The 19,535-nt window shown below is 40.4% G+C and overlaps 1 protein-coding gene across 4 annotated transcripts in view; it reads right to left on the reverse strand.

Annotated features, from left to right (window-relative positions):
• The window catches only part of PROX1 (prospero homeobox 1), a 53,228-nt gene extending 34,294 nt beyond the window's left edge, over positions 1–18,934 (reverse strand). For 2 of the 4 annotated variants that reach the window (XM_010372950.2, XM_010372953.2), the window contains exons 1-3: positions 18,402–18,907; positions 8,639–10,430; positions 1,624–1,731 (exon numbers count right to left, since the gene is read on the reverse strand). In XM_010372950.2, the coding sequence (XP_010371252.1) occupies positions 1,624–1,731; positions 8,639–10,363 (1,833 nt within the window). In that variant the 5' untranslated portion in view covers positions 10,364–10,430; positions 18,402–18,907. Of the gene's footprint in view, positions 1–1,623; positions 1,732–8,638; positions 10,431–17,578; positions 17,759–18,401 lie in introns of those variants that run through there. The other 2 variants (XM_010372952.2, XM_030936703.1) reach the window with 2 other exon arrangements.
• Positions 18,935–19,535: the final 601 nt, after the last annotated feature.

Here is a 19,535-nt window from a genome sequence, read left to right on the forward strand (position 1 = left end):
CTTCTGGGTGAAAAGTGCTATACAAAGAATATAAGGCATTGTCATTATTATTTCACAACACTGCAGATCATTGCCCTAAAAGGAATGAGTAACATGGACATCTGCACACACAGACACATACACACATATATGTGCACACAATAACCCTTTCCTCCCTGTCCTCCATGTCCCCTCTTAGAACTACAATGTTGGGAGGATTCCCTGGAAGACAAAATTTACCAGGTTCTACCAGACTCTAGAAGCTGGTCAGTCCTCAACCAGGTGACAAATTGCCTTCAATTTGTATACTCTAGATTGTCCTCCACAAAGTCCAAACCTTTTTCCTGGCCTCTGTGTCACTCAGCCTGGTTTGTGCTTACTTAGTCTTAACCAGACATTTACACGATGGGCTTTCCCTGCCTCCCCATCTTGCCCAGTTTGTTGGCGCCGAATGAGGAGAAAACAGGCCTTCCACTTAAGAAGCACAGCCAGGGAAGGAGAAAGATAAAAGGCTGAAGTTGATACACAATTCAAAAGCAAACAGGAGGGAAAACAGAACTTTTCTTATAAGGCCAAATAAAACATCAGTGAAGGAAACTGAAATGAGTTGGCCTGCAAAATGGGGCCAATGAAGCCACTTCGGCATCAAGCAGAAAATGAGCTGCGTGCAGGGAGCGGTGGAAGAGCAAGCGTGTTTTGGCAGCTTGTGAGTTCTCCATGGCAGAAAGAAGAACTTGTACATATGGGGGTGGGCAGGGGAAGGGTGGGGAAAAACACCCACCCCTAATAAACTAATCTCAGCTAATGTAGTGTTTATCAAGTTCCTGGGATAATGATACCATGTGTGTCATTATCATCATCAAAACCCAATCTATGTTTTAAAAAGTTACAGATGATTAACACAACATCAAGTTGATGCAAACAATTACTTAAAACCCACACACAGACACAGACACACATATGCACACACACACACGCATACACACACAGAGAACCAGGAGGTCCCAATATTCTGTAGAATGAGGGAGGCTGCAGCTGTAGGCCGACAGCTTTCATATCCTCATTTGAATAATGTGTCCTGAATCTGTCACTTTATTCATTCTCCTTATGCTCAGTGTACTCTACATCAACAACAAATTAAGTTGTAAATAAGAGACAATCATCACTTTTGTTTTTAAGCAGCTACTGCATAGAGAATTTCAATGTACGCTCCTTTTCGACAGGGGGAAAAAGAGGTGCTAGAGTTTGCTTTCATAAGCACAAATATGGGGAAACCAACAGAAACAAAAACAGAAACAGTTTACTGTTGCTGAGGGGAGGGAAAAACATTCTCTAAAGCACATCCATCCATTACCAGCTGAAATTTCTTCAAAGAAGCTACTCAAACATATAAAGACAGAAGCTAAGTTTTTCAGATTACATTGGAAACCCATGCAACTTATTAACACCAGTCTTTCAGTCTTAATACACAAGTGGTATCTTTGCTTAACACACCTTTAGACAAAAGGACAAGTGCATTAAATCAATTATAACACAGGTGTAGGAATAAACCAGTTCCACATTTGTCTCCATTAACTTCCGGGAGTTCAAATTACTGCCACATGCATAGAAAATGAAACGATTAAGAATTTAAAAAGTCCCTACCTTTACATCGGAGAAGTAGGTCTTCAGCATATTGGAGCTGGGATAACGGGTATAAAAAAACATGAGCTTTGCTTTTTTCAAGTGATTGGGTGACAATCCTTCCTGCATGTAGGAAGCAATTGGTTAAGGAAAAGAACTTCTATAAGCACAAGGACTCCCACCTCCCTCTCTCCAGTCCCCACCTCCATAGAGTCTGGAGGTCCACCAAGCTGCCGTGGGAGTGCTGGAAGGTATATGACACTGGCTATGGCATCTATTGCTAACTTGCTGCCGTTTGCTCAGTGACCGTCACCTGTCAGAGGTTGCCACATGCAATGATGAGGATGTACAATTGAGTTGCAGAATCTTGGCTACTTTAGGGGGAAGATGACAAAGTATTTTCCTTGCTTTAGGTCGGTAGGCTATCTATACATTCACTTGTTGCTAAGGAGACAAATGCACCCAACATGTACTGCACAATTCTTGTCATAAGAGGTTTTTTTTTTCTTCCTTGCAATTACAGTTCTGTTTGTTCTTCTCTCCACACTCTGCAGTTTAGAGCAAATTATTCTACTAATGTACATGAAAATATAAAATGCATTATTTTGAACACTGTTATGCAAGTTTCACATTTTACCTTTCAGTGTTAATCTAATGGAGCATCTTGACTCACTTGCTTTTTATCTTATTATATCCCTTTAATTGTTTCCTTTTAAATAATAGCTAAAACTTGGGAAGAGTAGTTTTGGCATGGAGAGGACAGGGAGGGGGCTGTTGCTTTTGTGAAAGCAACGGTCCAAAACCAAATACAATTTGCCTGTCTTGGATTTATAGTTAACTCCTTTGAGAGTGACGCAGTAGTTGGGGCTAACAAATCAATACATGTGGGTTAGCAGATCAATAAATGGCCACTTACCCAAAATAAGAAAGCCTATTTATCTGGAAACATCATTACCTTTTAGATCTGTAAACAGCAGCAACTAAAACAGTTCCCAAGAGAATGTGAGGCTAACCATAACAATCCAGGCTTCCTGATTCTCCCCCAGATTCTTGGCACTCCTCAGCAGACTCAGAGCTGGGATGGCTCTGGTCACATCTGTGCCGCAGCCTGGCCCTGCCATTTCCTCAGCAAATTAATGGCTTTATAATTTATCAGAAATGAAGATGCACGTGGAGAAAATCAATGTGGTCCCCCACAAGGTCAATTAAGGGTCCTTCCTAGAAGCTTCTCTAAGGATTTTCTCTTAAAAGAGTGTCTGGGAAAAATAAGAAAAAAAAAGAAAAAGTGTGCATGTGTGTGCAAACACACATACACACACACAACTACCCAACAAAAATTTCACACCTGAGGCAAAAATGTCAAATAAACACAGATATTTAGGAAAGGTAAAGGTTTCCAAATGACCTTCATCAAGTCTAGCATGACTAATCTTAAGAATGGAGAGAAACCGGAAAGTTACTAGAGAAGCATAATCAAATTAATATGGATAAGCTCTTGACTACTTACAACAGGGTGTTTAACCAAATATTCTGCTGAGAATTTGTTCAATTAACATTCCCTTTAATATCCCATGCAATTTTAAAAAGATCACCTTGGTCTGTAAATAGAAAAGTTAAGTAGTGCAGGTTTTTTTCTTTCTTTTTTGTTCAACTGAAAATAAACACTAAAGAAATAAATTTTGATTTTATATCTGTAAGCCAAAGCAGCTTAACTGAACTTGTGTTTTTGTTTGAGATTCTTAATGATTACAAAGACGATAATTTATGACTGACATACTTCTTGTGCCAAGGAGAGGGCTGAAAGGCCCTCCAGTAACCTCCATTAGACTGATACAGAAGACTAAAGGAGCCCAGCACACTTCAGGACCATCTGTCCAAATGGATAAGTGAAATAATAGTTGCAAGCTGTCTCCTACTGCCTTGTGATAAGAGTTTTAGGCAAGTCCAAACTTTGACAGACACTCTCAGATCTGGGTTCTAATCTTTTCTTTCAGATGGCTACATTAAGACAACATCATACATTTAATTATAAGTCGCAAATCTTTTAAAATTTGGTTTCATACAAAATACAAAGTGTTTTTCTGTGTTTCTTAGATGAGCACTGAGCTACCAAAACTTCCTGAAGCTCTTAATACATCTAAATTATGCTAAGATGTTTTTGTTCTTTTTATCCAAAAACAGTAAAATATCCATTTTATTTTGATCACTATTTAGAGGCTTTTTATCTAATAAAAATTATTCCAATTTGGATTTCTCAAGTTCATTTTTGCTTTAAAATGTTTCCTGTTGGTAATACTTGGAACTGATCAGTTGAAATGGAACACAGAATTAATCTTTATCTCTTGCTTATTGTGTAATTAAGATAAAATTCCCATAAAATATATGTTTCTAATAAACTATTAAAAATAACTAATGAAACATTTAAAAGGCAACAGTTAGGTAATCCTTTTTTTCTCCTCAAAATAAATCTGAACTGACCAATTGGTTAATTTCCCTTTTAAGTGCTTGTGCTGAAAAGCAACTGTTCTTCCAAGAAAGCACTAGCTGTTTCCAGGATACTTACACACGCACAATGACTCATGATGGAATAGATTCAGTAAACATACAGCTGTACTGAACACGAGCTAAGCTCCATTCAAGGCCAGGAAAGAAAATGAGCACAAATAAATATTAAGGAGGTAAAGGGGAGTGGGGTGAGGGGGGATGGAACGCAAACAAGATCTGTCCCAGCAGCTCATGTGGCTGTGCCTCAATTCTCTTAGCCATAGCTTTGTGAAGACAGATGACATTCAATTCTATGTGTAATGCAAAATAGACAATAACTGCTGAAACTTGAGACAGCTGCCAGGTGTAAAAAAAAAAAAAAAAAAAAAAAAAAAAGAAAAAAGAAAAAAAAAAGAAAAGATGATAAATCCATAAATTAATGAAAGACATCTGCTCGGGAATATAAAAGATCAGAGAAGCAGGGTACTGCAGCTGAACCTAAAGCAGTGTTCAAACAACCTGAGAATCTAAGTGTTGTCTGTTTACCAAGTACAATATAACCTTACCTAAACAGCAGCCACGGGAGGAGCAGCGGAGGCAGCAAAAAGGCAAATGGGAGAATAATAGGCTGTGAAAGCAGAGGAAGAAAATTCTTTTTTTCCAACTAAACTCTGGTTTGTAGCTAGAGATTGTACATGCTGCAGTTCCAAGCAAATGGGTTGAGACTACTTACATTTTCCAAAACATTTGAAAGCTAAAGAATTTTAGTTCTGCCTTATTCCCTAATTTGCTAAGTTTCTAAGCAGTTTTCCCCCTAGAAACTAAAATAGGGAGAAAAGATCTAAACTCTCTCACATAACGATAGTGATAGAGCAAATTGTTACTCCCACTAGGAAGTTCACCATAATCGGAGGGATGTGTAGTGTATGGAAATTTGTTTTTAAATTTACTTACTTTATAATTTTTTTCAGGGGAGGTGGGCAGTTTAGGAGCCCATAGTCTTTTAGTCTTTAATCTACATGTTTCACTCTAGCTAATATAAGTACTATAGCCTCCACAAGACTTCTAAAAATGTATAAGATCAATTTCTGTGGATTGTTTCAAATTTCAGAAATTCATTTCTAATCTATGTTTCCTGGTTGGATTTTAATTTCAAATTACTAAACCATTTTCTTTTCTAAACTTCAAGTCTTTCTAACATTCTCCCTAAAAGTTGAGTAGAAAAAGCCGGCTATTTCGGAGAATAGGCTCAATTTCTTCACCTGCACATCTTAACAGCTTATACTACTCCTCTTGTGCTTTAATTGGGTGCATGCAAATGTTTAGGGCCAAAACAAAGCTATTTTTCTCGAGATGCAAAGAGGATGAATGACAAAGAACATCATGAAGAAAAGCAATTGGCTGACTGTTTCTTTCGGAATTTGAATAAAACTTAATATTTGATTAAACAGATTCATTTGCAAAGATGCTGAACATATTTTTAAAATCCAAGACATGAGCCCTTGGAGCAGGTGCACTGAAATTCAGTTTAACTTGCACACACATTCACTATTTCCCTTCTACTAGATGGGATAATGAGGTAGTGTGTTCTGTCCTACAGAATGTATATGTTTAATGTGGTGAGCATAGAATGGGTTGATCTGATAAGCTGGTGTTCTTAATGGTTCTTATCTTGGCTACTTTGTTCAAAAAACAGATGGTACCTTTTGGAGTGGGAGATAATTTTTCCTGAAGAATTAAATTATGTATAACAGTTTGGAAAGCCATGAACTAAAAATAAAACCCATAATAATAGCAATCACAGTGGTACCATTTCATTGCATTTCTGCTCATTTCTATTGATCTTTTCAAGGAATAACTTTACAACACGTTCATATATGGCCCTGTGTCCCTAAAATTGAAGTAAAACATCACTCACTGTGATTCCCAGAGATTTCTTCAAAGTAAAAGCTTGAGAATGTTGCCTACGCACTATCAGTTAAATCAAGGGAAGAACACACCACCATACAGAGGTAGAGACAGGAGAAAAGTGGGCCCAATATCTATACAAACCAACAGATCCTCACTGATTTCAGAATTGTGGGAACTATAGAAAAGGTTGTTTGCCTGTCTTACTCTTCCTAAGAAATAATATACCAATGAGATAAATGGTTAAAAGTGCAATGTATTAATAGTAGAGGGGGGAAAAAGAATAGGAGCATAAAAGGCCAAAAGGTGGAAAATGTAATCACTAATTGCCACGAGAGGCTGACATTATTTAGCTATATGAAAGAAACAATTCTGGGTGTGAGCAGCTAACATTTCATATGAACACGGGTGTTTCCCAACGGAATCACCACGCTCAACAGAAACTTATGTTGACAGGAGAAAGGAGAAGTCATTCTTCTGAAGAAGAAGCAACTATATTTTCTTTAAAGACTTTGATATATATCAAAATAAAAGAAACTACTTTCAATTCAAATCCTCAAAATTCCTCAGGGGATTTGGAGAGGTTGAGACAATGAACATAGCCAACACTTAAAGCACTCTAAAAGATTTTTTTCCTAGAAGACTAAACTTTAAAAAACATAAAACACAGCCATAATTATAATGATCTGGTTATAAGGAAAAGTCTAACTTAAAGAAAAACCATAAACTGGCATCTTGAACTAAAGAGCTTAGTGTGGACTTATAGGAGTTTTGAAACCTGGCATTAAATCTTTAAATATTCACCAAAATTGGCATGCATGTCACTTTACTCTGTGTGTGTGTGTGTGTGTGTGTGTGTCTGTGAGAGAGAGAGAACCCACTATCACTACTACTTGGTTCAAAATGAAGTTAAGAGATCTCTGGGGTGCAATGGGGTCTTAGCCCTGACATCAGCTTTACATGAACCTCTGAAGATGCTCTTTTTGCAAAGGGCACAAAAAAATTCAAGCCATTGTGTCTTCTTACTTTGCCTTTCTCATCACCAACAGCGATATTCCAATCATTTTGATCAATATTTACTGCCTGCTTATAATATGTAAGGCCTGGTGCTTGGTGCAGCTTTGATTCATGGCTGGTAGATTGAATTTTAGATTTTCAAAAGGTCAAAGTGAAATCAACAACTAAGCTAAAACTCCATTTCTATTTATATGGAGAAATCTCCCACATCTTTCTCTTCCCTTTCTCTTACAATGTTCTTCTCTTCTTGCTCAGTATAAGAGAGACTCCATATTTAACTGCCGAAGCATGTCTCATGACTAGGGCCCTAGTAGTTCACCCTATCAGAAATCTACACTACTATCCTGAGAGCTGGCTTGAAGTATGACCTCCACTAACCAGGAAAACATATTTCCACCCATAGCTGGGACTTTGCACTTACGTGGCAGCCTCTGGAGTGGGCTTAGATGCGAAAATGTCAATCTCTAGTCATCAAGACAATTGCTCAAAGTCCTAAATTTAGTCACAGCCAACTTAATTGCTAAATTTTATATCCATCTGGTTATTTATTATATAAGAAACATGCCTCCACCTGCCCCCAAATGCTACTATTCTACTACCCCCAAAAGACCAACGACCACAAGATTTTTAAAAATTTACAGAAAGAACCAACATACAGAGAAGAAAAAAAAACCTTCAATCAAAAATAGCTGGAGTTCAGGATAGGCCTAATAAAAAATATATAACTGTTATCTCTACATAAAAGTCAGTTTCAGAATTTAAACAAATCATAAAAAGAGCCATTTTTAAGTCGAATACAGCTGAGTTTTATATTTAATTGTGCTCTCTCGCTTTCCAAAATAATTTGCTTTGTGTATGTTGGGACAAAAGATTTCTGTGTATGGCTGAACAGAGGTTAATCATGCATAGAGGCAGCTGCACCAGACCCAAAGAACAGACCTTGGGTGAACGAGAGAGACAGACCAATGCTGTCTGAATAAATCAGTACCTGTATATTTCCTTTAAAAAAAAAGTCTCACTTAAAGATGAAAGAGAGACTCTAAGTCCCCACCCACATCCATTTTTCTTCCTCCTCAACCTCCCACTTACAGAGTGCTCTTCCTAAGATTTCATCGGGACATCCTTAAGCGAACCAGAAGCCTTGCAGATGGTTTACACTGAGAATTCTTCTTATGGGATCTTAGGGATCTGAAAACTGACTTTTCTCCCTATTGTGTTATAAAACTTACCACCTTTAAAAAATATCTGAAAGAATTCAATCAGTATTTACAATGAGATTGTTTTCCCATCTCTGAATCTACTTTTTTTTTTTTAAGAGAGAGATAAGAAGATAATACAGGAAGAACAGCAGAAAAAAAGACACTGCTGAGAAAGCACATATTAAATAGGAGCTCCTCGAGGCAGTGAACAACTTGTGGAAGCTGCAAAGATGTTGGTTTAGTTTTAAGCTTTTCTGCAATCAGGAATGCCACAGGCATGCTGATAAAAGCCTATTCCTTTGAATAATACGAAAGGTTGCCTTCTTAAGAAGATACTAATCTACATTACTCTAGATATTCTGTAAACCTAACCTTTTGGGAAACCTTTTTTGGCTTGTTTTTTTCACGAGGGGAAAATAAAAGGATATTGCACTTCCCGAATAAGGTGAGATTTCAGACATATCTTGAAGATCGCCGCACTCGGACTTTATGAGCGACAAGGAGAGCCCTTCGGCGGTGCTGGGCGGGTGTGCTGGTGAACAAGGGTGGTGGCTCAGGTGGTGAGATGACATCTTGGTCCTCAGACTCGTGGTATCCCTAGTTAAGTCTAAGGATTCAGGAGAGGCTCTGTCTTTTCCAGAGAAGGAGCCGGAGGGAGCACCTAATGGGCTCTGAAATGGATAGGCCATCAAGGGAAGGGGGAAGGGGTGGCGGAAGGTGGACGTGGTGAAGCCTGTAGTGGCAGAGAGAGGCGACTGGTGCAGGGGCTGGTGGTGGCCGCCAGCGGCAGGGCCGGAGGCAGACTGGTCAGAGGAGTTTTTGCGGACAACCAGGGGCAGTGCTTCTGTTTGGTCAGTGGAACTGGCCATCTGCACATTGCCAAAGGTGTCCAGGGGGTTCGGAATGATGACGTCGCCAAAGCACTGCAGGCGCTGGTTGGCTGTGTGGAAATTGTGGTTTTCCCCATTGACTGCAAATCTGGCCTGGGGGATCTGGAGAGGTGGGAAGACCTGAGGAACCTGGCGGGAGGGCTTGGCCGAAAAGACTTTGACCACAGTGTCCACAACTTGAGACATGGCAGTGTTCAGTTCCTGTTTCAAGGTCTCAGCCAAATGTTTGCCTTCCGGTTGTAAGGAGTTTGGCCCATGGTCTCTTTCTTTGTTGTTGCCTTCTCGCTTCGGTTTGTTTTCAGCCATTTCCTGCTCTCTGATCAGGGCTCGAGCTCGATCAATAAACTGTCCTGGGTCTAGCTCACACATCTCATTATCTGACCTTCCGACAGAGTCCTGGGCCCTGGCATCCAGGATCTCTGAGCGCATGCTGTCTTCAGACAGGTTACCATCTTCATCATTTTCCGAATCAGTGCTGTCATAGATTTGGTAGAACTTTTCCTGCAGCTGGCGCAGCTGTTTCTGCATGTCCTCCAGCTGCTGTTTCAGCTGTCGGCGCTCCTCTCGCTTCTGTTCTTTTCGGGCTGAAACCAGCTGCTGGAAACTCTGTTGCTGCTGCTGGGGAAGCTTTTGCTTGCGTTTGTTTTCTCTGTAACTTTCTCGGGGACTCACAGACTGCGGGGCCATCTCTCTTTCATTTTCATTGCCCCTTAATGCCACACTGGGGGAATGGCTCATACCCCGAATTATATTCTCAACCCGGGCGCGCTTTGCTCTCAGGTGCTCATCACATAAGCGATCCATATCAAACTGGCTCATAGTAGGCCTGCCAAAAGGGGAAAGACACTCTGGGGGGCTGTCTCTTGAAGAGTTGCTGCATATATCCTCCTGATGTACTTCGGAGCCTGTACTAGAGAGACCGCTGGCTTGGAAACTGGGCTCCGTGCCACCATTTTTGTTCATGTTATTTTTCAACAGCTGGGAAATTATGGTTGCTCCTGGAAAAGGCATCATGGCATCTTCATACGAGTTCGCCCTCTTCAGCAGCTTGCGGAGTACATTTGACTTTTCCCCATCTGCATGCTGCACCACTGAATACTCAACATCCTGCTCAGAACCTTGGGGATTCATGGCACTAAAAAACGTTGCTCTTGCCTTAGCAAAAAATGCAGATGCTGTCCCTACCGTCCTTTTCACTCCAATGTCAACTCTTCTCCTCTTGGTTTGCCGGCTTAAGAGGGCTGTGCTGTCATGGTCAGGCATCACTGGACGGTTATTGTGCCATCTTCAAAAGCTCGTCAGCTGGGCACAGCTCAAGAATCCCGGGACCCTGGCCAACAGAACAAAAGGACTGATGAATCATTTTCTTTAAATTTCTCCAAATTTCCTGACCTCAATCCTGAATCAAATGCAAAATGCATAGGCTCTGGGATTTATGGCACATTACAATTATTGCAATTTATTATGCACTCTGCTTGAAATGAAACATTTTTAAATATTTCTGCTCCACTGGTTTAAGATGGATTAAGATTAAAAAAAAATAAAGCAAAAACTGCTTAAGCACCAGTAATATGATTCTCTTTCACAAATGCCTAAAATGATACTGTTTATCTTCAGAAGAAACAGTAGATTATAAGAACACAGCCTCTGACAACCAATTGATTAAATTTTGGGCATTGAGATTCGTATTATAAGGAAGATGAAAGTGCTCTGTACTTAAGAAATATGGTTACATTTTCAGGCTGTGTGAAATTCACATGAAAAATTGCATTTCTGAATTACAATTATTGTGGGTTCAATGCTATTAAAGGAAAAGGACTCTAAAATAAATGCAAATATTTAATAGACAGCTTTTATTCTTGAATTCTAAAATATTTTTATCATACATAAAATGGGAAGGAGAACACCCTTATCAGCAGCATCTTTCAAACATAAATGGTCAGTTTAGCATTGAAATAAATGCACAATAGTCATTTTACAAGTCTGCTTATTTAGCTTAGCTATGCATTTTTTACTTGTAAAATCATACATGAAGCTGATATCTGTTGATATATCTTAATGTAACTATAAGAATATTTATACATTTTCATAATGTCCTTTTAATGACAAATTATTACAAAGTTAGATTCACTGCAAAACAAGGATGTTACCACATTTTAGAAATCAATATGAGGAATAATAAATTAGTGACCTAGATAAAGATAAATACATCTTCAGGACTAGTTTCCTTCTGTTTAAATCTGTCAAAATTATATGTCAAATGCCCAAAGAAACTCTTTAACATACAAGATTTGTGAATCTTATTTCCTGTGCCAAATTAAAGGAATAAAAAAAGACTGGAAGAAGATTTTTAAAGAAGACAGAAAATAATGTCCCTCAAACGTGTAAGAAAGGGTAATATTTCTTTGTATATGAACTTCCATTGTTTCTTGGAAACACAATATAAAAAGAGAACATCCTTTTTGCATTTCATAAAAGGCACTTGACATATTGTGTAACTTATTAACTAGTAATGCTAATCCCAAATTTTGTAGACATATAAGATGTCACATCTTTTTGTGTATAAATAACATTTTATGAAGAAAATGAAAATATTTTTTTCACATTGGGTTTATCTAATATTAAACTTCACGTTTGCTTAACAGAGCACATCTTCACAATAACAGGGTCCATTGCCAAAGGCAGCGTGCAGAGTGTCTGGAACGGCTCCCATCTCTTTCGGTTCACCTGTAAAAACATCTACGTGCTCCCTAGGACTGCATCTGTGGCTAGCTTTAAAGAATGACTATCCATGCAAATAGGCATAATTTCAGCATGAAATAACCTGTAAAAATCAAGAAAATGCTCAATGCTTAGATGGCAACAATATGTATATTTTTTTAAGCGACAGTGATTTCATCATGCAATCTTTGCTCCTGGTTTCTATAGAAAGACAAAACATTTTAAAAGAGCCTGCTTTAGGGCATCATGAAAGCAAAATGATCTCTCTCTCTCTCTCTCTCTCTCTCTCTATATATATATATATATATAATTTTTTTTTTTTTTTGGTATGCTTGAGCATGAAATACTTTTTGCATGCTTCAGGATAAAATTTCCTGAACTTAGAATGGAGATGGAGTTCTCAATAACTTCAACATTGGGTTCAAAATTGAATTCAGAATGATTGAGACCCTTTCAAACACTAATAATAAAATTGGTTTCAGGAATACAAAAATGCAGTGACAAATACTACACAAACACATTAGATCTGATAAATTAGGTTAGCTGTCAGAAGACAGAAAGAACAAGGAGAGGCTGAGACAAGAAAAAGGATGAATCATTTCAAAGCTCTGTTAATCACAGAAACACTTACATGGGGGGCGGTTACAAGGAAGACTTTTTTGTGTGTGTCTATCAGCTTCCCCAAAATAGAGCTTATTGCCCTTATTTTAAAATTTTACATCTTTTCTATTTGCATGCAAATCCTTTTCTCTTGACTACCACCTGCAAAGCACATGGATCTCCAATCAACACATTGAACAAACTTTTTGCAGTATTTTTTCTCTCCCTGTTCACCTTAACACCCGAACTGGACTTTCTGCCTGCCATCCTTGCTATGGGAAGAGCACCTCTGCCACAGAGGCTTGGAAAGGACATACTGGTGTCGCTGATGAGCACAAGGTCATCCCCAGGCATCCTTCCTCTTCCAACTGCCATTTACCTCTGCGTCAACTGCACTTCCTCTCATCTAGCCTAGGTATCAACAGCTGCATCCCTGCCCCATGCTGGAGCCAAGAGGAGGGCTGTGCTTTTCCTAAGGTGGAAAGAAATGCTTGTGGAGTCTGTTAAGAACAAGATATAACTCCTTTGATATTCACCAAACTAAACTAATTTGTAATTCTATTTCAGTCAACATTTTTAGATTAAACAATGATTTGTATCTGTCTTGGGCTAAGAGAAGTTAAATACTTTTAGGTCTTGTTGTAAAATGTCCAGCTGAAACATAATAAATAGGACAAAACAAGTGGGAAAAATAAGATAAATTATATAATCCAGGACAAGTCATTATATTAATAGGCACAGATAAATATATCTCTCCATAAAGTTTAGACCTAAATTTAGAAATAAAAGTATAGTGGTAGCATACACTGGAACTATAACCCATGGAGGCTATAGGCATGATTAAATAATAACAACCGGTTGACACAACACTTCATTACTGTCACATTTCATAAACAAGATATCTACATAAATATATTTACCACATAAGAAAATGTGCCATTACATTACCATAATATAAATTAAATCTCTTAAAAACATTTTCCAAGTGCTTCCATGATATTCCAGTTCAGAATTTAAAGGAAGCCATGGAATGACTTTATCACTGATATTTTTTAAACTCCTTTATTTCTCAAGATATGCATTAAGCCATCATGTTTCAACTGCAATTATTATTGATGCATATTATATTTGAATTTTAACATTAATTTTCAGTTTCACTAGGCAATATGAAGCTTTTGATCAGCACTGGTGGATGTCCAAATCAGCAAGGATGCAGAAAAATACTGATGAGAATTTGAACCCAAATGTATTATTGATCGGATACACTTACTCTATTCCTGTAAACCCCTCTTTAATTAATGTGAAAGTCTATACAGAGTTTTTCATCATTAAATATTTTGTTGCATCACTTGGCATATAACCTGCACAAATGCTTTAGTAATTCTTACACAATGCATATCTTAACATAGCAGATTCCCCCCAGAAAAAGATATTATAAGAATACACATCCAGGTATAATCAAAACAGGTTTTAGCTACTCCAAAAGAGTCTTCTTTAATATCTGAATTATCTGACATTCTCTTTAACATGGAAAATTCTAAGGAAACTGATGACTTAAGGTTAGGAGGAAAGAATTTTCAGTAAAGAATTTCAAAGGAACACTGCAACGTGAAGTATAAAGTGATTAAGTGCTCTACTTTAATAAAGAAGTTATTTCGGGGAGGAGGATTCAACTTTTACTGCATCTATCTGGAGTCCAGATTCTGGACAAAGAAGTGTTTCATTATGGTAATTATCCAGATAGTTCAGACAAATCTTTTATGAGACAGGGAGAGTGTAAGGTTGGCATGGTTTCCTGCTTGGATTATTTAGATGATCTGTCTTTGTTGATAAAATTATTTGAAGAAATTGTGCAAGCCTACACTTGACTTCTTTTAGAAAATCATCTTTGGATGGGCCTCTACTCTACTTGGGTCAACCCGGTTATGAAATTTCAAACAGAATATCATTAGTGAAGAATATTTCAAATCCATCTGGAAATTAGTGATTCAAAGGGAAAAATCAGATGATCTGATATAAGTAGCCCCTGAATCATTAAATTGTCCCCTTGACTACATTCAAGAATTTGTTTCTGCTAATTAGCAACTTTTTCTTCAGAGATATTGGATATATTTCTGCTCCCTATCATGTTAAGAAAACCTTTGATGTTTATTTTGAAGAACTCACTTGACATAAGTTAATACCTAAATTAACTAAGATTGCATTATCAGGTTTTTAAATTTCCTGTCATAATGGACTTCTCAAATCATTTAAGATTTCATTTAAGATTCTCCCATCCTATCAAAAATTCCACACATTTTTCACCTGCAAAACAAACACAGAACATTTTCTGAGACATGCCTAAAATATTAAGTTCTACTTGTTTAAAAAGTAACAACTTATCAAATTGGTGAGTAAGAGAGTGTGTGAAATAGTCTTAAGAAAATACACTTTTTTTTTTTTTTTGCAGAAAATTGAACTCTATAAATGTCATTTGAGAATGCACAGGCAATAAGTCTGATAAATTCCTTATGTATATGTCCTTTCCAAGTTATACACATACTTAATTAAAATCCTATAATGATACATCATGCATAATCCATTTTCATATTATAACATCAGTCACATTTTATAATTTCTTTTGTTTCTGAAACCTAAAACTTCCTTATATTAACACTGCAAATTCAAGACAATCCCTATAATGATGTAAGACATTCATGAAAAGAGGTCTGTTTGAGTTTTAAACAAATAAAGAGGAAGTCTGGCAACTTATAGAATAAGCCAGCTTAGGTTTTAAGATAGCATGTGCTTCTTATAGAGGAATGATGCTAGGAAATGAATAAAGTGAGAACAAAGATGCATGTTATGTATGCATGACTTTTTTTTCCCACAAGGTGGTGATTAAACTAAATAGAATTCTGCATAATGGACACATAAAATATCAATAAGTGCCAAGCACAGATAACCCCTATTAAAAATAAAGCAAATGAACATAGCCATAGATGACATTTTAATTACCAAAGAACTTCAAAAGCATCCAAGGAAAGTATTGGGTGTGTGTGTGCTGGGGTGGGGGGACGTTAACGTTGAAGTCTACAGAATAAATGACACATCACGATCTCATTTTCATGGAAACAATAACCACCCAAACACAAAACCAATGACCAAAAACCATTCGCCATCTAACCTATTCCTGTGCAACTCAGTCTACAGAAGTAGCCTGTTTAAAGACAATTCTAAAAGATCAAGTTTTAAGAAGCCAGATATATAGTGCTTACATTGAATTCCCAACAACTTTCTGCACACATCAAGACAGAGTCCTTAACTTCATCTATTTTACTATTATATATACATGTCCATGTTGTAACCCATGGACAAGTTAACATGAATACTCTCATTTTCCTCCTTCAACACACACACACACAAATCCATGTCATTTTGGAAATACTCGGAAGTTCTTGCAAGAAACTCCCTATAGAACTGACTTCTCACATCTTGCATCAGAACAGAAAAGCACAGTTACCTTCTCATGTACTTGAGATTTTCTTTCTCCATCAAATTCATATCTAGGACATTTGGCCCATGTCTGGGACAATGACAGGCTCATTCTACTTGATGAGATTATTTAACATATGACTTGAAAGAGTTTATGTACATACCTATTCTTTCTGGGCAAGGAGAAAGCATACTTAAAAAGATAAGCTTTAACAACAGTAACACTTTCAAACTGACTTTGGAATTCTTGGCAGTTACACATCACTCATTGCTATCCAAAGCATACACCACACACACACACAGACACACACACACAAACAGACACACACACACACACACACATACACACAGGACAGTTCTCTCTCTCTGCCAAGCACAGACCTGGGAGATAGGCATAAACTGGTAGGAAGCAAAGGAAAAGTCAGTCTCCCTCCACCTGCTGCCTAAAGTGGGGGTGATTTGGGCTGACTGGCAGACAGAAGCCTGGGACACAGCCTCAGCAGTAGTCTGCCAATATCCTTAAGAAAAATAAACAAACACATACCAACTTGCCCCCAGCCACCACCCCAAGAACTCACATGGCAGGGCTCAAAACAACAACAGCCTGATTCCCATTAGCCCAGACAATCCTATTAACCAGGACAACCATAAATTCATAAACCTCTCCAACCCTGGAGCAAGCATTGTGGTCTAGAGCTGTACAGACACACATAGACACAGAGGAAATTTGCACCTGTCTTTCTTGACACAACACACCTGTCAGGCCCTGCCCATGCGCACTCTGCTAATAGATTTCTGCCTACCTAGTTTAGGAAAGGAAATGAGTTCTTTTTTTCTTTTTCTTTTTTTTTTTTTTCTTTTTAAATAAGGGAGGGCATGAGTGGAAAAGAGAAAAGGAAAAGGGACTCTTCTAGCCTTGACTTTGTGAGGAGGCCACCCTGTGCTTGCTCTGTTTTTATAAGCTCAAGGAGACAGCACAGACCTTCTCGGAAAAATAAAAACAAGCAGGTGAGTTTCCAGCCTTCCCCCAGGCAGAGTAGCCTTCTGGGTTGCCAAGAACAGCAGTTTCACACTCCAACCTGCCTCCTTGGGCTATTTAATACTAAGCACCACCCCTACTTCTAGTTCTGCTCTCTGTCTGCCTGGAGGGCTCTCAATTTCCCAAGAAGCTGGGAAGGGGCCAGAGACCTGGGAGTCTGTGGAAAGCTACTTACTCCTCCTTTACCACCCCCACCCCCCATCACTCCACCAACCTTCGGCTTTAGCAGGAGGAGTAACGGGCTGGCACACCAGAAGAACCAACAACTTGCTAAACTGGACTTTGGGTGATGTCTCCCCCGCCCCCTGCGTCCCCCTCCTGGTCTGCTCAGGCAAGATAGCAGCTCTTCCCCCCTCTTCCCGCCCTCCTCACTAGTCTTCCCAGTAACAATTACTCTCACCTCTCCTGTCCTCACTCCCCAGTCCTCCTAACTGGGGCAAAACGGTAGGTACCACCCAGATGAGACCAGACCGAGCTGCCCAACACCATAGTCTGCCAGCGATGGCTGGGAGATTCATCGCCTCCCATTTCTGCTGCCCAAGAACCCCCTACTCCTACCCGGACCGCGATCCTCCGGTCCTCCTCGCGCTGGTGCCCCAATCTCACCGCCACGCGACCCCCCGAGTCTCCCGGTGCCGCCTTACCCTACTCAACTTGACTCAGCCCTAGGTCCAGGAGCTCGGGAGAGGGGCGCCGCGCGCGTTTCCCGGGACCCATCACCGCACCGCTCCAAGCCCGATTTCCACAATTCGGCTTCGACAGCATTTTGAGAGGAAAGTAACAGAGCGTCCCCCAACCTCCCTCTCTCCTCCTCCCAGCTCCCGGTCCTCTGCTGGGGTTGAAAAGGAGAAGTGAAAGGTATGCAAATGACAAGCAAATTGGAAGAGCCGGGAAGAAAGGCAGCTATAATAAACAAGACAAAGAGAAAGGACGAGGGGACCAGCCCCGGAGTTTTAGCCGAGGGAGATCAGAAGAATGGGGTTTGGCGGAAAGCGGGGATCTGCACGAACAAAAAAGCGACCCGGTCCCCCTCGCGGTCCTCTCTCCTGAGAAGAGAGAGCAGGAGAAAGAAGGAAAGGGAGCAAACGCCTCCTCACACCCCAGAAACAGTACACAAAAGGTGACAAGATCAGCGACAAGTCCAGCAACATCAGCCTCCCCCTCATCGCCACCACCACCCCCAGTCACCAGCAGGAAAGAGAAAGAAATAAAAGCCAAGCGGATCACTTACTCTCAGGAACTGGGAGGAGCGGAGCGCTGAGTTCACGGAGGCTCCCGCTTAGAAACTGTTTAGAGGCTATTTTATTATGATTCATTTAAATAACACCATTTTCTCCTGGGGGGAAAATGTTTACACGGGTCTGAGTAATGGGAGGCTCTTTTCTTTCCTTCTCATTCAAGAACAAGCCAGTGCAAGTGATTCTGGAAAAGGGGAGGGACTCACGAGGGGAAGAAGAGGATACTTACGCGGTGCAGGCAGCAGTGGGACCGAGCCTCTCTCTCTCTCTATCCCTCTCTCTCTCTCTCTCTCTCTCTCTCTTTTTTTCCCCGGCAGAGAGGAAAACACGCGCGCGCACACACGGTGATATCTTGCGGGTGATGAATATGATAATTGGACAAGAGACGGTGAGTCTGTGCGACAGCGAGCGAGCGAGCGGGGCGAGTGGGAGAGGGAGAGGGGAGAGAGAGGCGGGCGGGGAGGGGAGACGAGAGAAGAGGAGCAGGGAAGAGGCGAGGAGAGGGAAGAAGAGGAGAAGAAAAGAAGAGGAGCGAAGGGAAGAGGAGAGAGCAGGAGAGGAGGAGAGAAAAGAGCGGAGGAGAGCAGAGAGCAGCAGAGGAGGAGAGAGGAGAAGGGTAAAGAAAAGAGGAGCGAAGGGGAGAGGGAGCAGGCGGACCCGGCGAGAGCTCTTTTGCGCCGCTCTGCTTTCCCCGGCTGCAATGGTGTATTATTTCAGAGCGCTCCCTCAGCTGAGGGCTCCGCTCCACAACAAGATTTACTTTAAGACACAGCTGAAGGAAACAGGAAGACTGCACGTCACAGTCTATCTGACGTACCCGGCCCCAGCACCCAATCGCGAGGCGCCTTCGGATTCAAGGGGGGATAGCAAGGCAAGAGAACTTGGGAGGAAAAAAAAATATAAAAGGGGTGGGGGTGAGGGGCTGGGAAGAGAGGAGGGGAGAGGGGCCCTGAGCTCCCCCTCCCCGGCCTCCATCCCCGGCCCCCACCCCCACCCCCGCCCTGCCACTGCTTCGGGACGACTGGATCGCCGCGCCTGGGCCGGAGCGAGCCATCTGCGGGCTCTATGCAAAGCGGGAGACGGCGCGAGCGGCGCCCGGCTCACACTCGCTCTTCCAGGACGCAGGTCCTTTTTTTTTTTTTTTTTTTTTCTTTTTCTTTTTCTTTTTTCATTTCCCAGATACAGCTGATCGAGTTCGCCGAGTGGCCGAGCGAGTGAGCGCTCCTCCGACTTGGGTGGAGGAAGGCACGGAAAAGTATACGGGAGAAAAAGTGGGGGTTTTAGGGGTGGGGGTGGCATAGGAGGAGGGAGTGGGGGGGGGGAGATCTGCAAATCATTCCACTTCTTAAACGATCATAGGTAG

Source organism: Rhinopithecus roxellana, chromosome 8 (assembly GCF_007565055.1).
Source record: "Rhinopithecus roxellana isolate Shanxi Qingling chromosome 8, ASM756505v1, whole genome shotgun sequence".
In the NCBI taxonomy this organism is placed as follows: Eukaryota; Metazoa; Chordata; class Mammalia; order Primates; family Cercopithecidae; genus Rhinopithecus; species Rhinopithecus roxellana.